The following is a 25544-nucleotide window of genomic DNA, read 5'->3' as shown; positions in this document are numbered from 1 at the left end:
GGCTTGCTATTCAGAATCCCTTGGGGTGACCATGGGTCACTGTTAAAAGAACTCATTCAAATAAATGCAACAGACCAGGATAGCCCCAAAAACTGGGTAAGGGAGTATGCTGTGCCTGTAGATCATATAGCTTTACCAATATCTACAAGAGGCCACCAAAACAAAACAAAAAAAAAATTACTTGTGCTATTGGTTTTTCATTGAGGATGCAGAGAAACTTGCTGCTGACGTTAAGCATTTCTGTATTAATCTGTTAATTTAAATAATGCTACTAGTTATAGTACATCTCAAGTTCATGCTGATACTGTACCTGGGATAGTATTGTCAAGGAAAAAGGCTATACAGCCACCTACAAACATTTCTGTTGTTAAAAGCACAGTCAATATCTGATCCAGTTCTGGCAAACCTGTGAAATACACAAAATAAAATGAGTAAACATGTTAAAATGTAACACATGTAAACCTCTATTGACCTATCTCCCAGCACATGCATTGCTATTTATTTACAAATGATATGCTTTACTGCATACCTCTTAACTTTTAATATCATCCAGTCTGTGGAGTAATATGTGGGACACTGTTCATGCTGTGGCAAATAAATGTATTGTACTAAATATTGTGTGTATGCAGCCTAATGGAGCTTGGTTACATAGAGTCTGATTTTGTTTGCTGTATAAACTGCACATATATGCTGCAGTCTTTTGTTTCACAAAAAACTCCTTAAGCAGTCTAGGAATTTGGGCTTGCCACAAATGCCAAACACACCTACATATGACATGTGGAAGTGAGAGAAAGAAAAGAGATAGCAGTCTGGGCGATATAAGTGTGTTTTATTTATATATATATATATATATATATATATATATATATATATTGTAAGGGATTAGCAACAAATGCATTTGCTGCAGAAAGGAATTTCAGACTTCAGTTCACATTTAAGGGTACTCTGCCCACTTTTATTTGTTCTGATCAAATAAATGGAACATATACATCCAATGTTTTCCCTCACAGGGGATAAGCGACATCATGGTCCTCCAAAAAATAACACAAATTTTGCATATTGGTCATCTCCCTCTGATGCTCCCTTTAGAGGCATCAGTTCCACGGAGCTAAACTTTGGGGAAACCCCCTTGCCTTGCTTAGCATACAGGCTGATTTATAAAAATTTTGAAAGAATGAGAAGATAGACTATATTGGGAGAACCTGGGAGATCCTGGATTGATCTGGTCCAGGACTGAAATCATTTGCCAAATAATACCAAATGATTTTTAGGAAACCTACTGCAGGTTTGCTGGATCACCTAGATTCTTCCTTGATAGACTCCAGGCTTGGGGAGTTTTACCGAGCCACCTAGCTTTAGGCTGCAACCACTTTTTTCAAAGACACATGCCCTTTTATTATTATTGGCCAGGTGGTTCGGAGCCATCCTCAATTTCTGGCCTGGAAAGGTAGTGCCTGGCCACCTAATTCTTCCACTGGATTCTAAATAAAAAGTTGCAAATCTAAAGTGCGGCACTTACTTTTAAAGTTTTATCCAGGCCCTTATAGGGCAAAAATTAGGGAAGGTGATGAAAATTAGAGGTAGAAGATGCCAAATATGCTCAGGTATCACATGCTTATTGTATTGTTCCTTATCAGGTCATAATTAGATATTAAATACAACCTAAGATGAATAACCATTCAATGCCATATTACACTGCTTACATTGCGTCAATATTTTTTTTTACAAAGACTAAGTTAAAGTGCAAACGCAGTGTGTGAAAATGTGGGTACACCCACACCACTTCCATAGTAATTGAGGGGGTAAGAAGCAGACAGGTGCAAATGCACTTGATTAAGTGATCATCAGCAAGTGTAACCACCTCTAGAAAAGCATAAAGTTTGGCGGTTTGCTGGTCTAGAGCATTCAGGCATCTGTTATAACAATGCCAATGATCTTAAAGAAGAAATTATTGCTGCCCATCAAACTAAGAATGGTTATAAGGCCATGTCCAAACATTTTAAAGTCCATCAATCTACAGAGAGAAAAACTATTTACAAGTAAAAAACATGACCACTGTTGCCAATCTTATCGCCCCAATTCACCCCACAGTCAGACCATGCAATGTTTAGAGAAATTGTGAAAAAACTCTATAACTACACTTCAGACTTTACAAGCCTCAGTAAGCATGTAATGTTAAGGTTCAATAAAGTACAATTAGAAAATAACTTAGCAAGCAAGTTCTGGAACATTGGCAGGGGAAAGCCTCTTCTTTCTAAAAAGAACATAGAAGTTTAAGTTTGCAAAATTGAATCTGAACTAACCCCAAGACTTCTGAAATAATGTACTTTGAACAGATGAAAGTGGAGATGTTTGGCCATGTTTGCCATGCCATGTTGCCATGTTTGCCAGAAACTAAACCCAGCACAAACACTTCACTCCTGTCAAGCATGGTGATGGAGGGTTGAAGATTTGGGCTTGTTTTGCATAAATGAATGCCTAAAAACGATGAAATTAAACAATGCTCTAAACAAGAGTAGGGTAAAATTTCACTACAATCAGAGACACCGATAAAGTCAAACAGAAAAGAATCAGATTAAATTTTTTTCATTAATATACCAATAAATAAAAATTTAAATGTAAAGAGGGTGTACTTTCTTTTTTCTCATGATTGTATATTGTACAAGGCTACAGGGATGGGTACTAAGTCTGCTAAGCCCTAATGTAGTTGGTTTGATGGTTTAAGAACAGCTGTTTGCTATTGTTTATTTGAAAAGCTGAAGAGAAGCTCCTGTGTTCAGGTCAACAAACTGTTTAGGTTTTGCAAAATTACTAGAACTATTTGTGTGAACTTTATGCATGTGGAGTGTTCCCTATCTTCTGGAATATTACATATACAATTTAATTTTTAATCTGCAATGCTCTAAAAGTCTATCCTTACCACATGGCTATGGTAGACCCCCTAAAAAAGGGATATGCAATTGTTAAAATTATTTCACATTATAATTAGTTAAATTTTCTAACTGTACAAATTCTGTGTGGAAAAATATATTCATAGTTTTTTCACAACGTGTGAAATTAACACGCAAGCAAACAAAAATGTCCATATGACATCCACTCTAAAATAAAAGAGTTCTTCCAGTGTGCTCCATGATCAACTTTCCTGGGCATCACTCACCAGAGGTATTAGACCCCCTATTACAGGTCCAAATATATTTGTTGTCTTGTCGCTTGTAGGTTTGAGATCGACTGCAGTTCAATAATCAGTTCATTTACTGATAACAAGTGACTACTGACAACTGCTGGGCAGCTGGGATTAATAACATGTGGTAACTGCTAAGCATTTTCAGGCCTAGCAGTTTTTCAAGTGGCATTGGTTCCTGGTGTAAGGAAATGGTAACCTTACTGCCATTGTAAATTAAACCTAACTTCAAACTGAACTTTCAAGAAAAAGGGGCTTTTTACATGAAAATGTCAGCTTTAAAGCATTTCAAGGTAAGGGGTAAAGATATGAACATTGAGAATGCTGTTTCAAAAGCTAGTGTGCCTGGGAACCTGAATGCAAAAATGTAAATTGAGGACCCCAGGGGCGACTTACATAGCATTTTAAGAGGTGTTAGCCACAAATGTCCCCCACTTACACATACATTTTCAGTTTTCCTACACCACCCCATTCTATTGAAATTGAGGTTCAAAGAAGAGAAGCAGGGAGGGTAGCGTAGTATGACAGGTATAGTTTTGTGATAAAAAGGTAAAAATTTAGGGGCCTCACCCCAATGCTTATTTCTATGTAAATGGCCCTGGGGGTCCCCAAATTCCTTTCACAGTTTGGGGCTGCTAGGTGCACTTGCTTTTGAAACCGCACTCCTAATGTATTTTTAGAATTTTTTAAAATTGTGACCCCCAAATCTTAAAATCCTTTAAAGGTGGGGGGGGGGGGGGTGAAATTTTGGTTACTAGCTAAGGGTGTAAGAGATCTGAAGGTTTGAACACAGCGAGTCAGTAGTTGTTAAGCTGCAGAGTATGACTAGAAGCCTTTACACACACAGCTATCACAGTGTTGGCAATGACATGATTGTACACTCCCACTTGTATTGCAATATTCATACATATTACACACAATATATATAACCGCCCCATCGCAGGTCTGAGGTCCGCAGCTCTGGCTGCTGTACCCACCCAGCAGGGTCCTTTCCCTGACCCCACTGGGGGGGCCGCACCGGCCGAAACCGCGGACCATCAATATTTTCCCACGGACTGCCAGCTGGTGACCACTGATGTAGATCACCCACTTCTCCCAAATATACAGAGCCCTACCTTTCATAATAAATTGGCCCTCTGTGAATGATGTCCTCCTATTTGTCACACAGCCACTCATCTTTTTACCCTCAATCATGCTGGAAATGCAGAAATTTGGTCTTTATAGCAACTATAAAGGGAATATCTCTAAAATGGGGTCCACATGCAGCACAGCTGTCGCATAACTTCCCCTTCCAATGGCATCCTTCTTAATTTACCTATTTAGGAGTTGCAATTCATTCTGACTTTACCCAACTTTACCATCTTAATTACTCCCCCATGCTCAAGAGGTGTCCAAGGATCTTGATCAGTGGAGTACCCTTTTGGGAGTACACCATATCCTGGTTTGGCAGAATGCATGTCCTAAAAATGGATTCCCTCCCTGAATTATGTATCCAGACCATCCCCATCTCCCCACCTAACTCCTTCTTCCATGCCCTCGGCTCCCTGTCTATAAAGTTTGTATGGGGCAGTCACCGACTGAAAATTAAACACATCTCGCTATACAGACGCAAAAGTTTTATGGCATGGGCTTATCAAATTGAATTGTACCACATAGCGGCAGTTCTCTCCTGTATGGTTGGGTGGCATTCTATGTCCTGACACAAGCCTTCTACTTTAGTGGAGAACAACTTATCTCCCTTAGATCTGAGAGTGGCGGCTTGGATACTATGGCCACCCCAAAAGTGGGGCTAGCGACTCGTGACCGCTTCTCGTTATCCACTACTCCCTTCCCAGTGACTCTGCTCTTTGATAATCGTTTGTTTCTTATAGGGATATGATTGCCAGACATTGTGGTATACACTAGAGAGGCATGGCCCCAAGCTAGGCACTTTGTGAACCCCACTATGGGAACATTTGTAGCAGCTGACACCATTCCGGGGGCACCACCACTTGGCTCACAAAACTAAAAGTTACCAATCTTTGTAAAACACTATAACAATCGCCCAGTACCTGCAGAGCGCTGACAGAATTTGAGAGCCTATGTGTCCAGTCTGAACCCCTTCGACACATAGTGTCCCTTCTATACAAATTGTTAATAGGTCATTATGACAAACCCATGTACATAGACGTTACAGCTTGGCACAGAGATCTTGGTTATAAGACTGTGGAAAAGGATTGCCTAACCATCTTTGAAATGAGGCACAAGTCATCAGTCTGTGGGTACACGCAGAAAAAGAACTACAAAATTCTCTCCCGCTGGTACAGAGATCCTGTCATTTTGCACCGCATGTTCCCTGCGACCCCCAGTACTTGCTGCAGATGTGTTACAGAAAGGAGGGAACTATCTACATATTTGCTGCCCCATTTTGTAACCATACTGGCAAGACATTTTTGCGGCCTGCTTGGACTTATACGCAACAACCTACAACCCAACCCCAGAGATAGGGTTACTATCCCTAATCCCAGGCCCCCCGACCTCCCACAAGAAAACCATGCTATATCATTTATTGGTAGCTGCTCGCCAACTCATCCCTCTCTTTTTGAAACAATCAACGCCCCCACTCGTGACCTGTGGGTCACAAAGTTCAATAATATAATGAGCATGAAGGAAATGAGGGCTATTGATAACAACAACTCTGAAAAATGTACAACTCGATGGGCATGCTGGGAGCATTTTAATCCCTCTGCTGCTTTGAAAAATCCCCCCTCATTTGATTATGACCGCCACAAGTAATTCACCCTTGCATGGCTTTACCGCACACTCTTGCCCCTGGATCCGTCCTTTATTCCCCTACCGAAACTGACTTTTAGTGCAATGCAGGTTTTGGGATCGCCCCTGGCCCACCCACTCCCCCTGCTGATACCCCTAATCTCCTTCTCCCCATTTTTTCTGTTTATGTGCACGTTACTTTATGAATGATGGATATTTGCAATGTTTTATATATTGACAGATGTTTAACTGTTATTGTGTACATGATTTATTTATAAGGGCTATAAAAAAAAATGTAAAACTTAGTTAGTACTAAGTACTTCTCTCACATTATTATTTATAGGTAAAAAAGGCACTGATTAAAATGATTACTTTTCCCCATTTATTGTTTCCCCTACAAACAATCCCGGTCTACTTGTCCCTCCAAATGCTAAAATAAATCAACCTTCTATTTCTTCCGTTTTTTTTGGAATGACAAGTACACAGTAGCTGGTAGAAGAATTCTTCAGCAATTGACATCGAACACAGGTCTCAATCTGCCTGACATAGCTCTATATAATCAAGCTGTGCTTTTGCAAATTTTAAAGGATTGGATTCACGAGACCTCTTACTACACCAACATACAGGTAGATTTCAATATCCTAACCCCAATACACCCAATGGCTCTTTTTCACACTCACAAAGAACGTCTACTCACTGAGGTCCTAAGCAACCCTTTTACACCCTGTGTATGCGACTGTTTTCCCTTGCAAACTTCATCTGATTGTGCATGGTACATCTCCATCTCCAATCTTCCAATCTCCCCCACAGCCTATTTCTTCCATACACTTTCAGCAAGATACTCCCTTCCCCTAATCTCATCCCCATTCACCCTACCCATAAGTTCTTACCCCCTTTCTCTGGCAGTCTATGGATTTCCAGATTTGTTGGCAATAAATTAACATCTATACACAACCTTCTCCTTTTTAAATCTTTCCTTCTCTGACTCTGCCTCTGCTGCTGCTCTTCACTATGGAGGCCTGCTTTTTACTAATACCCCTAGACCTGGCAACAGAATAGGGGGTGGTGTTGATCTCACTCCTTCACCTACCTGTACATACAGAGTCCTTTCTACCCCGCCTTCTCTCATTTTCACCTCTTTTGAAGTCCACTCCCTCTTTTTTTCAGCCCCTTACCCCACATTATTGCTGTTTTTTACCGCCCCCCTGGCCCAGTATCCCAAATTTTGGATAACTTTGGCTCCCACACATTCTTTATCATGCCCTGCCCACCTGAAGAAACCCTTACTAGACCCCTCCCTATTTTCTGGCTACTATCCTATCTCCTCTCTGCCACGTTTCCAAACTTCTTAAGCGTCTTGTCTACAAAAGACTCGCCCATTACCTGAGTTCCAACTCTCTACTTGACCCTCTCCAGTCTGGTTTTCGAGCTGCCCATTCCACCAAAACAGCCCTTACTAAAGTGGCCAATGACTTCATCTGAGCTAAGTCTCAAGGCAACTTTTCCCTCCTCCTTTTCCTTGATCTTTCCTCTGCTTTTGACACTGTTGATCATCCCCTTCTAATACAAATCTTGCACTTCATTGGTATCAGTGACACTGTTCTCCCTTTGGTTTGCTTCCAAACTGACCTCTCCTTCCAAGTTTCTTTTAATGGTAATTCCTCCTCTCCCACTCTCCTCCCTGTTGGTGTTCTCCAAGGGTCAGTCCTTGGACCAGTTCTTTTTTCTCTGTACACCTCCTCTCTCAGTAGCCTTATATCCTCCTTTGGCTTACAGTAGCAGTAGCAGTTTATGATCATCAGGGCAGGAATTCTGTTCTGCAATTCTGTAGTTCTGTACTTCACATATACAGGAAGACAATCTTCCACAGAGTTCTCTTCCTGCATCTTATATGGCCAGGAAACAGAAGTACACTTCCAGTTTATTCTGGCATGCCAACTTAATGCTTTCCTTACCAAGCTACTTGTGACACAGCATGTTCGTTTAAAGAATTTATGGTGTGTGCTTTACTTTGTTGGGAAATACCAAGCTGCTATCACTAAGCCATGTCTGCACTTCATTACCAAATAGCTAGTAATGTTTCCACTTCTTGAAAAGTGTGTAGCCAGGTCCATGCTCCTGCAAATACATTCTACAAGCAGGGGTAACGCATATACTTCATGGCTCATTGGGTGACTATCTTGACTGACAGATCTCCATTATGGGATCTGTTATAACCCAATAGATTGGTCAGGAGGATGAGCTCCAGGGTTGGTTCCTCTTCTGATTCTTCTCCTTCCTCTTCAAGAGTACCACTCTTCAGGCACTGTCATGCAATCCTCAATGTAGTCAGTCTTGGTGAGAGAAAGTCACTCCGCTGGAGAGTTGCTTCCTTCCATGCAAAAAAAATTGTGCACTGGGTCTCCCCCTGCTACTTTCAAACCAGCAATGTGGTTGCAGAAATGGGACCAATATTGCAGGTGTGGTGCATTACATGGGTCATCACTAGTTTATTAGACATCTATAGGCTCACGCTGAGGAGGAGGATAAAGGGGTGGAGGACGCAAATTTCCAGTCCACCATGGTAAACATGGCAAGTTGTGTGCTGTAATATTTTAGTAGTGACAAGCATATATTGTTCATATCAATTAGGGAAATGATTACTGGATAGCCATACTCTAAGGCCCTTGCTAAAAGAGAGGGGAAACAGCAGCACCAGATCAAAAAATTAGAAGTATCATACAAATGGATACAGGATGTCCCCGATATCTAGAATTGGGTAAATAAAACACTGATGCCGATTTTGTAACCCCTAACTCCTTTCCACCCCCCACCCTCAATTTTTCTCTTAATTTTTTCACCTCAAAAATTTCAATTCTGTAAATAACACTATTTTTGTACTATTGTACTTATTTGTATTACATTTTTTGTGGTCTACATTGGAAAACTACTTTATTGCCTGCTGTATTTAGACTTTGTAACCCTAAAGGTGTTGAACTATGTTTGACCTGATGTGTTTAGTCTACTAATATCTGGTTACTGGTTGGCACTCTTCTTCTTTTGTTTTGAACCCCCTATTCACCCCTCCCCCATTTTTTTAATATATTTTTCTCTTTCTGTTATTCTATGCAAATTTGTTGTGTAATAATTTTGTTTAATTTATTTGAAAATTTCAATAAAAACTTTTAAACAAAAAAAAAAACAATCAAAAATTACAAATTGTGTTTAAGAACAATGGGGAAAATTGTTTGTGGCTGATTATGTCATATCACAGCACTTGTAATTATACACCTGCAATTTTTCCTGTTGTTCTGCCAGAATCTGATTATTCCCTCTTCCACTCAGCATTCACTGGTTGATTAGATCACCAATCCTGAGGGGTGTGGATTTGACGTGAGTATGCAAAATTCTACTTTTCTATTATATTAGCTGGCGCCACATGGAGACACAGCATTTTCTAACAGTGTATGCTTTTAGGTATCTGCTGAAATTGTTATATTGGTAGTGTAACTGTTCCTAAAAACTTTAGGGGGACTTGACTAATAACAGAGTCTGAAGCATCTGGATATCTTTGATGGATAGGATACTTTATGCAAGCGGAACTAAGGAAGAGTTTGAAGGTCAAAACCTGTCCAACTATCATACACAGAATATACAGTAGATGCTCAGGATCTATGTTTCTTGGTAGACAGGGTCGTATTCATAGTTTTTGCTCCCCCAGGCCAGCTAGCTTGTGCTAGAGGGATGGAGAGAGGGATGGAAAATTGAGATAGAGGAAGGTGGGATGGGGGGAATAGGATAGAGAGATGGAGAGAGAGAAGCTTCCAGATTTCAGTTAAGCTCCCCACCCACAGACCGCCACAGAACTGGGTTGTGTTGTGGTAAAGGGGCCATCTCCAAGGATGGCCCTTGCCACTTTTGGAGGCAGCTACACACTTTTTGCCCCCTTTCTGTTTGGGAAAACCAGATTCCAGAGGACCCTACCACATTTTTTATCTAGGAAGGTCCCGAGGGTCTGGTTTTAATATCAGGTACCATGATGTTTTTCCTTTTCCTGGTTAAGAAAAAGTTTTTAGCCATTAAAAATGTGTGATTTTACCTAAAAGAAAAAATGCAGTATGTGACAAAGTTATCTATTTTTTGTGTGTGAATAAGGGGATTTGGTGTAGTTATATTTTTTAAATTTGTGCAATAGATAAAGGAAAGTAATAAACTAGTCCACTTTAGTAAAATTTTCTTAATATTTCAATAACTAAAAAGGGAACTTTGTTGGCTAATATTGGATTGTGATGTACGATTATAAGATGGCCCTTGTTGGTCCAGTTTATTATTATAGAACCAGCAATAGAACAAAACACGGTTCACCTTATAGATATGGTGGGTTTGTGTTTAATATCTACACAGTATATACTTTATAATTATGTGTTATTGTAGTATCCTAAATAGGTTCCATGATTTCACTTTAGCAAAGGTGTCTATCATGCTTTAGTCACACCTCTTACAAGCCCCACCCTCTTAACCTAACCCTCTGCCCCTTTTTTGGCATTTTTAAATGTTGGAAGGTGAGGTTTCTGCTCCTACCTGTCAAGACTTTCTCAGGTGTGACTGAAAACAATATTCTCTGTTTGGCTTAGTCTAAACAATTGCAGATAGTCACTATAGGAAGAATCTACAAATCACTATGGTGAATATAATATGGTATAAATATATTATGAAATAAACTGTAAACCAGCATGTAAAATGTTAATTACAAAATAAAAAAATGTAAAATGTTAATTACAAAATAAAAAAATGTAAAATAAACATTAAAAGAAACTTTTGTGTGTGCTCAAAAAACACATTAAAACTTTCTTTAAAACAAAAGTAAATTTAACGTACCTGTCTGAATACAATTAGGATTTGCATCCAAGTAATTTGGAAGGACCAATCCAAAAAAAAGGGAAAAACCCAAAACGAACAAATTTCTTGATGAATTCATATCTACAAATTGCAGATTAGATAAGCCAATAGCAGTAATCATTCCTGAACATAAAAACATAAATAGTATTTAGAACATAAAAATTGAAACACATGCTGTAATAAACCTTGTTACAGACAAAATTCACAAGAAAAGAAAAATCAGGCACGTTTAAACTTAATTATGAGGAAAGCATGGGCCCAGACATGTGTTGATGTGATTTATGCCATTCATTCTGAATGGTACACAAACACGCCTTGTTGACAGACATTGCATATCAATGCATTTTGGTACATTAGGCAGCCCATGGAAATAAACAGGCTGCCTGTACTGAGCTGGGGTGTAGTGGGGCAGGCACGGGTAGAAGGCCATGCCTTCACTTTTTTCAGGAATGCCCACTCTTATTTTGCAAAGACTCTTTTGTTGGTGCGCTGCTCTGGCTGGTCCGCCTCCCCCTCGCACCGGGGGTGCACCGGCCAGAGCCATGTTTCTGATATGGAATTACAGGCTCAGGGTGGTGGGCAGCTTGTTTTCCTGAACACAAGCTGCCCATTCTCCTATCGCAGGCTCAGACCTGCGATGGTAGAGTGGGCGGGTTCTGGTATCATGTCGTCACCCAGGGGGAAGTTTCTTCCCCTTTAAGTGACACATAGGCAGGGGTGTAGTGGGGTGGACACATTTACATAACAATGTTGCACATACGCGCTCGCCATGGATAGTTTTGTGCCACTTCTTCTTTTTTTACAGCTACACCTCTAATACCCAGCACATGGTGATGTGGGCACCAGTGTATTGCATAAGTGAAAAATGTAACTTTTTTGCTACTTTACCTCTATGTTTCTGATGCTTTTCACTAAGCTTGTAATACTTCCTTTCTTTTAAAAAAAATGTTCTTAAATGTTTATAATAATATTAGCAACCAAAAGGTGCTGCAGGAACCTAAGAGTTCTATTGGTATCCTTGCATTTGACAATATGCAGCACATTATTTATTCATACTGAATTTTAATCTCTATTAATATTATTGGTATTATTAATAAACAGGATTTATATAGCACCAACATATTACGCAGCGCTGTACTTTAAATAGGGGTTGCAAACGACAGACGAATACAGTCAGTGACCCAGGAGCAGAGGACCCTGTCTCGAAGAGCTTACAATCTAGGAGGTTTGGAAATGAACACACAATAGGAGGGGGAGATATGTAGTGGTGAAAAGTAGTGACGGTTTCAAAAGATAGAAGAAGACGGCTAGGCAAGTTTGAAAAAATGAGCAGAAAGCAGGAGTAGGAGCGAGGCAAATAGGACGGGGAAGACCATTCCAGAGGATTGGGGCAGCTTTAGAAAAGTCTTGTAGTCGTGCGTATAATGAGTGTAATGCACGCGGGTGTGGACCCACTGTTCCACTGACTGGGTATGCTCCGGAGGGGCGTAACTAAGCCGCTACCTGGTCTTCACTAGAGCCTCTGATGGTGAGGATAGGCTTGGGCCGCAGGGTAGCTGCCAGGTGCCACTCCAGAGCGATCCCCGGGTCAGTGGCAGCTGACCAGAGGGGTCAGGGTACTCAATGCAAGCACCGAGGGGGCTTGCGTGGCCAAGAGGGAGGTGGCAATCAGACAAAGTCCAAAAACAAGATCCGAGGTCAGGGTCAGGCAGCAATCAGGCAAAAGTCCATAAACATAATCTGAGGTCAGGGTCAGGCGGCAAACAGGCAAAAGTCTATAAACATAATCCGAGGTCAGGGTCAGGCGGCAAACAGGCAAAGTCCAAGGGTTAGTAAACAAGGTCCGGTACACAGCAAAGAAGACAGAGGAAGCACCTTTGCACTTGGAGTTTAGACAAGCTAAAACCTTGAGATTGCTCAGGCAACTTCCTGTAGTAGGAAGTGCCTTTAAATACTAGCAGAGATCCAGCCATAGGCTGTAGAAACAGAGGGCGTGTGTGTGTTGCCTCATAGATGAAGAGAGACACACCCACGCCAGCTCAAACACCAGTGCAAGTCTACAGCAGGAAGGAAACTCTGGCATGGAACACAGGTACTGGGGTTACTCTACCTAAAAGATAGGACCTGGCGCCTGAGCCTGCAATTAGGAGCAGCGGCGCCAGCATGACCTGCAGGGCTAACAATGAGGTATGAGTGAGGAACTCAGTTGAAGGTCATCAGAGGAGAGGAGAGAGTCACTGGGGGAGTATTTTTTTATCAGGTCAGAAATTTAAGTGGGACAAGAACTGTGGAAGGATTTGAAGGCAAAGCACGGGAGCTTGAACTTGATTCTAAGGTGAAATGGAAGCCAGTGTGGAGAACTGCAAAAGGATGCACCAGAAGAGGAGCAGTGGGAAGGATAAATGAGTCTAGCTGCAGCATTCATAACAGATTGGAGAGGAGAGAGTCCGGTTAGTGGAATACCAGAGAGGAGGATATTACATGTACAAGGAGTTTGGTAGTCTCTGGGGACAGGTGGGGGTGGATTTTTGGAGATGTTGCGTAGGTGAAAGTGGCAGGACCTAGAAATGTTCTGAATATGTGGGGTAAATGAGAGGACAGAATCAAAGGTGACACCAAGACAACGTGCCTGAGGGGAGGGACGAATAACAGTGGTATTAACAGTTAGAAATATGTCAGGGGGAGATTTGGAAATTGAAGGGTGGAAGATGATGAGTTCTGTTTTATCCGGGTTGAGTTTCAGGAATCGGTCAGACATCCATGATGATATGGCTGATAGGCAGCATGAGACCTTATCCAGGACTGTCAGGGTTGGACAGATAGATTTGAGTGTCATCAGCATACAGATGGTACTGTAAACCAAAGGTGGCTATGCGACTACCGAGAGAGGAGGTGTACAGAGAAAAGAGAACTGGCCCAAGGGCTGACCCTTGGGGAACACCAACAGAGAGGAGAGTGGGAGAGGAGGAATTACCATTAAGAGAAACTTCAAAGGAGCGGTCAGACAGATATGAAGCAATCCAAGAGAGAGCAGTGCCACTGATACAATTGAGTGCATGAATTGTATAAGAAGGGGGTGATCAACAGTGTAAAAATTGGAGGAAAGATCAAGGAGAAGGAGGAGGGAAAAGTTACCTTGAGACTTAGCTCTGATAAGGGCATTGTCCACTTTAGCAAGGGCTGTTTCAGCGGAATGGGCAGCTCGAAAGCCAGACTGGAGAGGGTCAAGAAGAGAGTTGTTGCTCAGGTAATCAGTGAGTCTTTTGTAGACAAGGCGTTCAAGAAGTTTGGAGACATATGGGAGAAGGGAGATAGGACGGTAGCTAGAAGGTAGGTTTCTCTAGGGAGGGTTTCTTTAGGATAGGGAGAATTATGGCATGTTTGAAAACGGAAGGGTAGATACCAGTAGAAAGGGAGAGGTTGAATAGTTCGGTTAGGGCGGGGGCCAAGGTGGAGAAATGGACACGGATTAGATCAGAGGGAATTGGGTCAAGCGGACAGGTAGTAGACACAGATGATGAAAGAAGAGAGGAGACTTCATCCACATTAACAGCGCTGAGGGAGGCCAATGGTGATTTACAGGTGGAAGGGGTGGATATGGTTGGAGTGGCCCGGTGAGCAGAGACATCATGTCTGATTTTGTCAATTTTCTCTCTAAAGTAGGTGGCTATGTGTTGGGCAGAGGAGATTGTTGTGGGGGGAGCAGGTGTGGAATTTAGGTGGGAGTTAATTGTTGAAAAGAGGTTGCGTGTGTTGGAAGCTTGAGAGGAAATGACAGAGGAGAAATAATTTTGCTTGGTGAGTTCAGTGTTAAAGCTTTGTAGCTTGGCTTTGTAGTCCATGAAGTCAGTGCTGAGGCCAGATTTTCGCCACCTGCACTCAGCTGCAGTAACAGTCTTTTGTAGCGGCAATTGTTGTACCAGGGTCAGGGGTTGGCAGGGCGGGGGTAGCGGAAGGTGGCAGCGGTAACGTTATCCAGAGCCAACGAAAGACAGTAGGTTAATTGGGTGGCAGCTTCATCTGGGGAGGTGATTTTGGAGAGAGTGGGGGTTAGGGATGCAAGGCAGTTTGAGAATAGGTTGTGGTCAAGGTTATGGCTGTCTCTTTGCCATTGACCAGGTCTGGGATGTGGCACAGGGAAGCAAGAGTTCGATAGGTTGAAGGTGATAAGGTTGTGGTCAGAAAGGGGAAGTGGCAAGTTGTTGAGGAGGGTGAGGTTGCAGAGTTTGGAAAATACCAGGTCTAAAGTGTGTCCAGCAATGTGCATATGGCTGTTGATGTTCAAATGAGGAGGTAATGGAGAGCAGTTTGGCTGAGGAAGGATGGTTTGACTCATTCACTGCAACAATAAAGTCACCGAGGATGAGGGTGGGCAGGTCATAGGAAAGAATGTGTGGGAGCCAAGAGGGAAATGTATCCAAAAATTGTGATACTGGGCCGGGGGGGTTAGACAACAGCATCAATAAGGGGTAAGGAGCTGAAAAGACAGACAGAGTGGATTTCAAAAGAGGTGAAAATGAGAGAGGGTGGGGTAGGAGGGTAGGAAGGACTCTGTATGTACAGTTAGATGAGAGAATGAGACCCATACTACCTCCTGCTCTGTTGTCAGGTCTAGGAGTATGTGTAAAGTGCAGGTCTCTATAGGAGAGAGCAACAGCAGAGGCAGAGTCAGAGGAGGAAAGCAAAGTTTCAGTGAGAGCCAGGAAGTTCAGAGATTTAGAATGAGAAGATTGTGTATGGAGGTTAATTTATTGCCAACAGATCTAGTATTCCATAGACTGCCAAAGAAAGGGGATACAAATTTATGGATAGGGTAAATGGGGATGAGGTTAGGAGAAGGGAGTGACTTGCTGAAAGTGTAGGGAAGAGAGAGGCTGTGGGGGGACTAGGGTTGGGTGAGATGTCACCATAAAGTAGCAGTAGAGAAAAAAGGTGCAGGAGCACAGACAGAGAGAGTGAAGAAGCAGAGATACAATGAGTTATCAGACTGGGGAGGAGAGAGAATAATGCCAGAAAAGAGAGTGCAGGGTGAATAATACATTTTAACTGATAATTGCGAACAATATGAGTACAATAAGCAATGTGGCAAACTGAAGTCCATGTGAGCAGGTCCTGGAATATGGGTTGTAGTGAATCTTCTAAACTTGTTGAGTTCCAGGAGTAGGATATGATGAGTCAGTCACCGAGATGGCTTGGTGAAAAATCAGTTCAGAATGGCGGCAGCAGCAGAGGATTTGTTGGAGTCCAGGTGGCCAAATCAGTCCAAAGGCATAAGATTGGAGTTGCAGAGGAAAATTGTATGTCCAATTCTGTTCCAATTTCTTTGTATGTTACTTTAATTCCCATTGCACTTATAATTTTGGCACTTAAGATTTGCTAGCATTTAGCCTTTACAAATATATATTTTAAATATACCTTTCTTAAAGCTGACCCATCACCACAGTTTTTACTTTACAAAAAAGGGGGGAAGCCCCTCCTTTGCTGTCTTTATTGAATAGAATCACGTGTTCAAGGTGGCTTCAGGCAGCTCCTTCTGTGTATACCTGTTCTTGGGCATGCGCAGAAGAGGCTTTTCTTCTCATTTTGATTTTTTTTTCTGTTTCAGATGGATATATCACCCAATCTTGCACCTCTGCAATGCAAGATTGGGAGATGTAGGCAGAAAAAGGAAGAAGACGGAAAAAGATGGTGGCACCCAGCATTTTTTCCTCGTTGGGACGAAGGAGGAATCCAGGATGGCATAGAAGTGGATGGAAACCAGGTGTGGAGGGATCAAGGGCTCTGTGGATGTGTATGTATGTTTTTTTTTTATATATTTTTATAAAAAATTATATTTTAAATCCTGATTAAAAAGGAACAAAACCTGTTAGTAGGTGGTGAGCTTTTGCATATATAATTATAGCACATACTTACCTGTTTACAGCCATCCTGCAAGGGTGTTATGTCCAGGACTTCCAAGAAGATGGAGATCCTCTTTGGCCATTGGATGAGAACTGATGATGTAACTTCCTGTGCATGCAGGGGACATGGTGTCCAGCAGCTGGCTTTATGTGTGGCAAAGCTACACAAAGAGCTGAGCTCTACATTACATGGTGCATACGCCAAATAGTGTAGGCGCCAGTTAGTGTAGACTAACAAAAAAAAACACAAGAAACTGGGTGCTTTATTTCTTTCTTGAAACATTGTGTGCAATTTTTTTGTCAATTAGTTCTACCTCCTGGTGACATTTTTGTTTTTTTACTACTGTAAAAAATAAAGTTTTTAATTGTTCTCTTTCTCTTACCAAATAAAGCACAAAACATTCCACCGAGGATAGGATCTGGAACTGAGGCAAACAAAGCAGTAAACTTTCCAATTGTTCCCAAAATAAACATAATTCCAGCACCATACTGGACCACTCTTCTGCTGCCAATCTGAAAAGCAATACATAAAATTTATATAACTGAAACTTGTAATAAATTTATAGATCAGCTGCACATGATGATTGTTTGACTAAAATACAATGTACACTGCCTAATTCTTTTCACAACAAGAAAAACAGATGGTGTTAGTACAAACCCTCTGCATGTTGTCAGATTTTAAAAGGACTAACACATTGGTGTAAATACTTTTTGGCACTCTTATGTCTAAAGTTTTCCAAGTTAAAAATTCAATTGCTACTTGCATAGGAAAATGTAATTGTACATTGATCAGTTATTGCCTACAGGTACATTTTTAAATGCAATGCAGAAAACTTCCTTCTTAGTACCATCCTCTAAACTAATTGTGCAGTCAAATAAATTGCACATCATAAGTGTTTGTGCAAAATCCTAAAGCCCTTGGTATTTGCAACTTTTAGACTGCATTTACTGCTATTGTTAATACAGGGTTTGATTCGCATGGGAAGGCCTATTAATATGGCTAACCCCAGTCAGATGTGACATCCAATTTGATAAGCCAATCTGTTTATTTCTTTATGTAAATTATGCGTTGTTTAAACCTATGCTGTCTGTCTCTGGGTTTAATAGGTTCTCAGTAACTTACCCAAAATAGATACAGAATACAAAGTCTATGTGAAATTAGGACTCCTGGTCTGCATACTAGGCTCCTACTTCAAAAGGCTTATCAGGAAAGCATAACAAAGAATGAATATTTTCAGAATTCTAACAATGTCAGCCTCAATATATTTTCTGTATAGATTGCTTTAGAGTACTGGGCTAATTTCCTGAGATAGGAGTTTGCATTAGATGAGTGGTTAGACAAAAAGATTTATAGTTTTGTGGATATACTCAAATTACACAATTTTTTTTAAATATATACTTTTTGGATAAGGATACACTATGCACAATCTACCTATACATTTCAGGTGATAATCTAGGATATTTGGTTCAGGTAAGATATGGGGCCTGATTTATGAAAGCTCTCCAAGGCTGGAGAGAGTACACTTTTAGAAGTGAAGCTGGGTAATCCAGAAAACATGGAATGGGTTTTTAAAAATCATTAGCTATTTGCTAGTAAACGCTTTGAATCCTGGACCAGATCCATCCCAGGTTTGCTGGATCACCCAGCTTCACTTCTGAAAGTGTATTCTCTCCAGCCTTGGAGAGCTTCTATAAATCAGGGACATGGTCTTTCCTGATAAGATTCTAAATATCCACCCCCTTATTAAAGAACAAAATGTAAAGGAAACAAGAGAAGGGGTTTTATGTGTGGCCAAAAACTCGTTCTGGAAAAAAGATTGTAGGATTACGTTATAGTGAAAGTGTACATGATAGTCTTGTGACTATTCCAACTAATTACAAATCCAAAAAAACAAAATTCAAAGATACAAAATTGCTATGATGCCAGCCACATCTATTCTGTCTTACAAGACAAACTTCTCATATTACCTGTTATGATCAGAGTTTCAGATAATAATTATATCTTTTACATGCGTTTAGAATACCAAGGGCTTTAGGTTTAGTGGTTGAACTTGATGGACCTATGTCTTTTGTCAATGTGACTAGCTATAACTATAACATATATTATCATCAATTACTACAATACATATGCATATAGTTGTAATGTCAAGTTACCTAATCTAGTTGACAAAATCAATATAATATCCAAATTACCAAATAAAAGTCTTCACTCTCTGCAACACCATATATATAGTATTTAATTATCATTAACAACTTTTATTATAATTATATAATTTATTATAACGTTCCCTTTCATATGTTTTAGTTACACTTCTTTCAACTGTATTTTTCTACCATTACCTAGGAATTTACATATTTTGTAATTATTAATTAATTATTCAGACATCCCTGGCTTTCTTCCTAATTTTATTCAACATTCATCTCCTTATATGCTCCTCCCCAGTATGAGAATTATATTTCTGTACAGGCTCTAAGAAGTATCGTATTTCTAGGTTACATTTTCTTTACACATATCTTCATACTGAATTTCATGCTTATTCTTGTGATTTTTGTTTTTCTATTTATTCTTTCTGATTATACCTTCAATTTTGTAGTAGATTCATAGATTTTATAAAGACTTAAATATATATAGTGTAAATTTCTATCCACATTTCTCCCTCACTTTTTTAGAGATGTTTATGTGCTATTACTCTATTAGTTGTCATTAGTCATGGTTTTATTTGCTAATTTAGATCTTAAAGTCCTTGGTATTTATTTGCATGTTTCTATGATAGTGTTTTGCATGGTTCTCAAAATCCCATGAGGAAGCCCAGAGGGCGAAACATGTTGGGATCTGAGGCCTCTTATATAGAAAAATATACATTTATCCTCTGAAACCCTGATCTTAAGTGGTGATATGAGAAGTTTGTTTAGTAAGACTAATGATCCAGTTTACAGAATAGATGTGGCTGGAATCATAGCAATTTTGTATCTCAAGACTATCATGTACACTTCCACCATAAAGTAATCCTAAAAACTTTCTTTCATAAAAAGTTTTTTTGGCCTCACATAAAACATCTTCTCTTGTTTCCTTTACATTTTGTTCCTTATTAAGGGGGCAACTATTTAGAATCTTAAAAAAAAAACAAAAAAAAAAAAACATATCTTACTCTAACCCTATCTGCCTGAATATACTATAAGCGAATGCTTTTCGCTTTTATGGTTTCTTCTTGTTAGTAACACAAAATTTCTATTAAAAATTTTGAGATTCTTGGATCTGAATAGGAGGACTTAATGTCCCACACTGAAACGAATTGCCAAGCATGCAAACACATAGAACCCCTTAAATTTATTCTTAAATTTAGGCATTTATTGGAGAAAAACTCTATATTACATTGGCATATAAAATACTTTAAGAAATATAAATCAGAGAAGTGTAACCCATAGAGCCTACAAATTCAAATAATTCCAAATGTGTAAAACAGCCCGGGAAAATGCCTTAAACAAATATTCAGAAAATTTTCTGAATGTACTTATCAATTACTATAAGAATGATATAAGATACAACAGGAAATACTATCCTGCATGCCCCAAGTTCTCATCGTAAATCATTGACATGTAGTTTACCATATAGTCAATATCCAAGGCTTAAGAAGAATTGTACTACAATCGAAAACTTTACTAAGAAAGTGAAAACTTTGCAAGAGAAACTCTTAGAAAGAAACTCTTAAGGAAAACTTATCATTCTGTTAAAATACTTGACAGACAAACTCTTCTATCTCAAAATACCCTAAATTCTCAGGAAGACATCACTCGCATTATCACATGGATTCGTTGGCATCATAAAACCTTTTCAAAAATTTGCCAGAAACCTTAGAACATTTTATGTTCTGACCCTGCGATCAAAAAATTAATCAATGATACACCATTGATTGTATATAGGAAAGTTCTCTTGATAAGCTAGTCAAAAGTCACTTTATCTCAGACAGCTCAATGCCAGATTCTCGAATCGGGGTACATACAAATGTGGCCACTGTCTGCAATCTAAGTGGATCAATGGGGGGATACTTTATCCTTGTTACCTAATCAACTGCAAATGTGGGGCTTACTACATTGGAAAAACCAAAAGAATGTTGCATAAATTATTTTATACAAGCATGTCCACTCAATTACACATGGCAATTGGTTACCATGTAAGTACCCAACATAATTATAATGTTGACACCAATAAACTCCCACCTAAATATCCCACCTAATCCCCACAGTGGGGATTTTGATACATTGTACCTGATACGTTTCACCTTGAGACTTCTTTAGGGTTTTTTTTTAGAGGCTCTTATTTATGAATGATGAAGAGGTAAAAATCCTAATCAGGAGATATTGTAGTGTAGTAGAAGCAGCAAGAGTGTGGTGACCACAGTCTAGGCTTGCTGCTGCAAAGTTCTCTTTCATACACTACTTTGAGCCCGTAATACTTGTTGTTAGCCCTGCGGGTCGTCCCGGCGCCGCTGCTCCTAATTGCAGGCACGGGCGCCGGCTCCTATGTTTCAGGTAGAGTAACCCCAGTATGAGTTCTTCAAGAAGAAGTTGTTTAAATAACCGTAATGTATTTTGGTTTATTTGTGGTGAATATTCTCAGCAAAAACAGAGAAAGAAACATTACAGAATTTGTGAAAGAAGCATATCTTGCATATTTTGGTATTAAACTGGGGGACCAAGATAAGTATTGGGCTCCCAATATGGTATGCAAAACTTGTGTAGAGTGTCTACGTCAGTGTAAAAATGGAAAACTGAAATATTTTAAAATTTGTTGTACCTATTGTCATGGCTCCACAAGGCAAAGTGGTGGACCCTCTGTGTCACCAACCCAGTCGGTGGAGATGTGCACAGATCGCAGGGTCTAAGCAGTAGCTCGGTCATCTCCAGAGCCTCTAAAGGTGAGGTTGTTGTTTGGCAAGCTGCTGCCAGGTTGTGGCCCTCGTGCCGACCAAAGGCAGGTGACTGCTAACTAGCAGGAACAGAAATGTAGTGCCAGAGCAAGAGCCAAAGAATAGTCGAACAAGCCAGGGCAGGTCAGGGCAGGTCACGGCAGGCAGCAATCACGAGTCGTCAAGAAACAAGCCGGGGTCGGTACACGGATAGATCAGGAACACAACGCAAAATGAAGCCATAGAAACCTGGGAGCAGAACCACAAGGAACTCCTGGTCCAGGCAACTTCCTGTTTCCAGCCACTGCCTTTAAAAGGGGTTGTCATGTGGTGAGTGTGGGTCATGTGAGCCGCAGACACCAAACCCACCAGCAGAGGGAGTGCTGGTGACAAGACAGACTCAGATGTTGTTCACATGCCTGCCAGCAGATGGGAGTGCGTCTGCGGAACATTCTAGCCCTCCGAGGCAAGGGAGCATCTGATTGAGTGTTACATGACCTGGACCAGGAAGTGTTCAGAGAGTTGGATCAAGAAGCAGATTTGGTGCTGGCAGCAGAGGAGTGCAAGGTGGGTGAGCCAGAAGGAGGCACAGATGCCATAGACTTGCATGGATCTGTGACAGGTTCTAGATGCTACATTGCCAGGTGTCGAACAGATTTGTTGAAATCACTGCTCTTGATGAAAAATTGCTATGTGTGACTGATGATGATGTTGATCCTGATAGTCAATATCCCAAATTTTGAGTACAGAATGATTACTATCGATAGGATGAGACCTAAAGTGATGACCTGGAGAAAGACCTGAGACCAGCTATGAGTATCCAGTAAAGAGTAACTAGCCTCCTGACGATGACCAACATAATAAAAGTTTGTGTTACAGCCAAAATGATAAGAAAAAAACTACTCCTTTATACATATGAAAGTATTTTCATAAACTTGAATTTTATCTATAAGTTTCAAGCTACTTAAAGGAAACGCAAATTGTGTTATAAGGATAAGGACTTCTTGTCAAGACTGAAAGACTTTTCAGTGGACTAATGAGACTGAAAGAATCAGGAGATCAACATAATAGAATAGGTATAGATAATTACTTAAATACCTATATAATTACAGTTTACCATAAATTTACAAACATACATTTATAATAACACTATAGTAAAGTGTTTATTGATTTCAATTGTATCAATTTTATGAATAGTTGAGTACGTCAGCCTATGAACTTTTGAGGGATCCAATAAATCTCACCCTCAAGAGGAGGAATTGATAGATCAAAATCATAATTTTATATGATATCTTGCTCATGTACGTAACTGAACATGAAGTGAAGGGCAGAATATATGTTGTTTATCTTACTTGACAGAGTTGATGCTATTTTGGAATTTGAGACTGCCTGGAAGGCTGTTGTGTTATCATGCGGTCTTTATCTTTCTCTGTATGTTTGACCATATTTAAATGTATGGAATGGTATTTATCGCATTGTAGCTATATTGGGAGACATCACATCCATCAGGCGTCACCACACACACACACACACTCTTATTGAACTGCTGCTTTACCTTTCTATGAAGAATTTAAAAAAAATACACAAGCTTTTTATGATACAGAAGAAGACAATCCTGTTGGTAATGCGCCCAAACAATAGGAATAATAATATTATTACTTTTTTTACAGCTGGGCGCTTCTTATTTTTCACACATATTTGTTTCCTCCATTCTGGGCTAATACTGATTTCTCACCTGGACTCATCTCACCCCTTTTTTTTTGTTTGGGCAGACACAGGTTTAACCTCTGAATGCTTAGTGTTTGATATAGGAACTTTAAAGCCCCTTTATTAAACATCAAAAACAATTTTGCATAGTCACTTTTCCCTCTTTTAGTTGCGTGACTACTGCTCCAAAATTTCCTGCTCCTTGTCTGCATCTGACTGGAGTAATCCTCTTGATACCCTACTGCTATCTCTCCCAGCTGCTACTAAGGCAATTTCCACCTTCTACCATTTCCTCCGAGATGAACTTGACTATACTCAAGCAGCCTTATGAGATTATGAGTTTGACTGTTTCTAGCAATTATCTCAAATGCTGAGCCCCCCAAGCAAGCCTTTACCATAACTTATGGGATTGTTCTCTGATCCAACATTTCTGGAGACAAAAAGCCTTCCATAAATACAAAAACGTTTGGTTAGCTACCTGCCTTTCACTCCAGAGTGGGCAATCTTTAGCATAGTGAGTGGACACAGTATCCGCTACTCACAAGCCACCAAACATTTGGTGCTTCTTCTCTCAGTGGTTGGAAGAAAGGCGATACTCTGCTGTTGGCTTTCTGCTTCCCCACCATTGATCCAGTTGTTTCTTTCAAAAATTTTAAATTATTTAAAATGGAATGGGTTGAGGCTTCCTTCCAAAAGACACAAAAACACCTCTCTTTTTTGACACATGGGAATGTTTCATTGACACTACCAAGTTTCAGCTTTATAATTGTTTTTGTCATACCACCTGGTATCCCACTAGAACAACTAGGAAGATGAAGATGCCAAATTATATTATGATCACTGAGACCCACCCCTTTTTTGTGTACCTTGTGCCTTTACCCAGTTTTGAACTGCATTCTAGTTCTTAGCCCAAAAAAAAAATCACTTTATTATTTTTCAGCTTTCTATTGTTCCACCCCTACCATTCCTATAAATGTATCGATGATTACCATATGATTACCATATGTATTCATTTTCTACAGTACTGCTGTTTAAATTATTTTCTTTTTCCTTTTAGTAGACACCTGTCTTTTCCTTTTAGTAGACACCTGTGACTACAATTTTGTATTTCTATCTTCATTGGTTAACATAGGATATTATTATTATTGCTTATAGCTCAGCCTGACGTGTTTTGTCTTGTAAAAATCCACACATATCTTTTTCTCAACTGCTGAAAATGGTCTTAGCTGTAAGACATAAAATAAATAATGCAGCAACCACATCTAAGGACTAGTTAAATAAAGTGTCATATATTTGAGTTTTTTTGACGTTAGAGATTTGGGCTAATTAATTTTCACTCAGTGACAGTGCAAGGAGGGTGTTTTTTGTGCTAAAGCTCCCCCAAAAATTCTGATTGCATCCCTATCTTTAGCCATAGTATGGGGCCCCAACCCTCTGCATCACTGAAAAAGCCAGGTAAGCTTGCTAACAGTAAATGCATCTGTCTCTATATTAGTGGCGCCTTCTCAGTCCTCAAAAGTTTTCAGGTACTGTTCACCCCAACATACGTGCAGCCCCCCTCCCCCTCGTTTTCAGAGAAATTGGGGTCGAGGGGCATAAGAAGCGACCAGCAATAAGTAACAGGGCAGCAAGTTTTCATTTTTGGTTTTGTACATTTCATACATTTAGGAGAAATTAGGGTTCAAAATAAGGTAGCAGATAGGGTAGTGTTGTATGCCAGTTACAGTTTTGTGACAGATAGGTATACATTTAGGGGCCTCATCCCAAAGCTCCTTGCTACGTAAGTGGCCCCAGTGGTTCCCAATTTGTATTTTTAATTTCAGGCTCCTAGATGCATTTTACGTTTGAAACAGCAACCCCAATGTATCCTGAAATTTTTTTAAGGTGGGGAGATGAAATTTGAAGTATTACTAGCTAAAAAGGTCCACTATGTACCCTGAAAATTCAAGTCGCTACAACATACAGCTTAGAAGATATGAAGGTTTATATACAGAAAGAAGTAAGGCTACAGAACATGACAATTTACACACTGCTATCACACTGTGCTGCCGATTACATCATTGTACACACCCGGTTGTACACTCTCCTTGGAATTTTACACACCCACTTGTACACGCTCCTTGGGTGGATTTTTTTCACAGGAAGCTTTTTTTGATGGAACATCATACTATTAAGCTAATAAGTTTTCCCTAGGAGGCACCTATATATATGAATTCTCTC

General features: G+C 40.0%; 1 protein-coding gene and 1 long non-coding RNA gene across 5 annotated transcripts in view; one reads left to right on the top strand and one right to left on the bottom strand.

Annotated features, from left to right (window-relative positions):
* LOC140323583 (uncharacterized) overlaps window positions 1-17080 on the top strand; it is a 48661-nt gene extending 31581 nt beyond the window's left edge. For both annotated transcript variants that reach the window (XR_011919403.1, XR_011919402.1), the window contains exons 2-3: window positions 16416-16601; window positions 16734-17080. This is a non-coding gene — a long non-coding RNA (uncharacterized lncRNA). The remainder of the gene's footprint in view (window positions 1-16415; window positions 16602-16733) is intronic.
* Window positions 1-25544, bottom strand: part of SLC23A1 (solute carrier family 23 member 1) — a 144219-nt gene that overhangs the window by 1541 nt on the left and 117134 nt on the right. For all 3 annotated transcript variants that reach the window (XM_072400786.1, XM_072400785.1, XM_072400787.1), the window contains 3 exons: window positions 17094-17223; window positions 10790-10933; window positions 311-406 (listed from right to left, as the gene is read on the bottom strand). In XM_072400786.1, the coding sequence (XP_072256887.1) occupies window positions 311-406; window positions 10790-10933; window positions 17094-17223 (370 nt within the window). The remainder of the gene's footprint in view (window positions 1-310; window positions 407-10789; window positions 10934-17093; window positions 17224-25544) is intronic.

This window comes from Pyxicephalus adspersus, chromosome 2 (genome assembly GCF_032062135.1).
Source record: "Pyxicephalus adspersus chromosome 2, UCB_Pads_2.0, whole genome shotgun sequence".
Taxonomy (NCBI): domain Eukaryota; kingdom Metazoa; phylum Chordata; class Amphibia; order Anura; family Pyxicephalidae; genus Pyxicephalus; species Pyxicephalus adspersus.
This window is presented reverse-complemented; position numbering and strand designations above follow the sequence as displayed.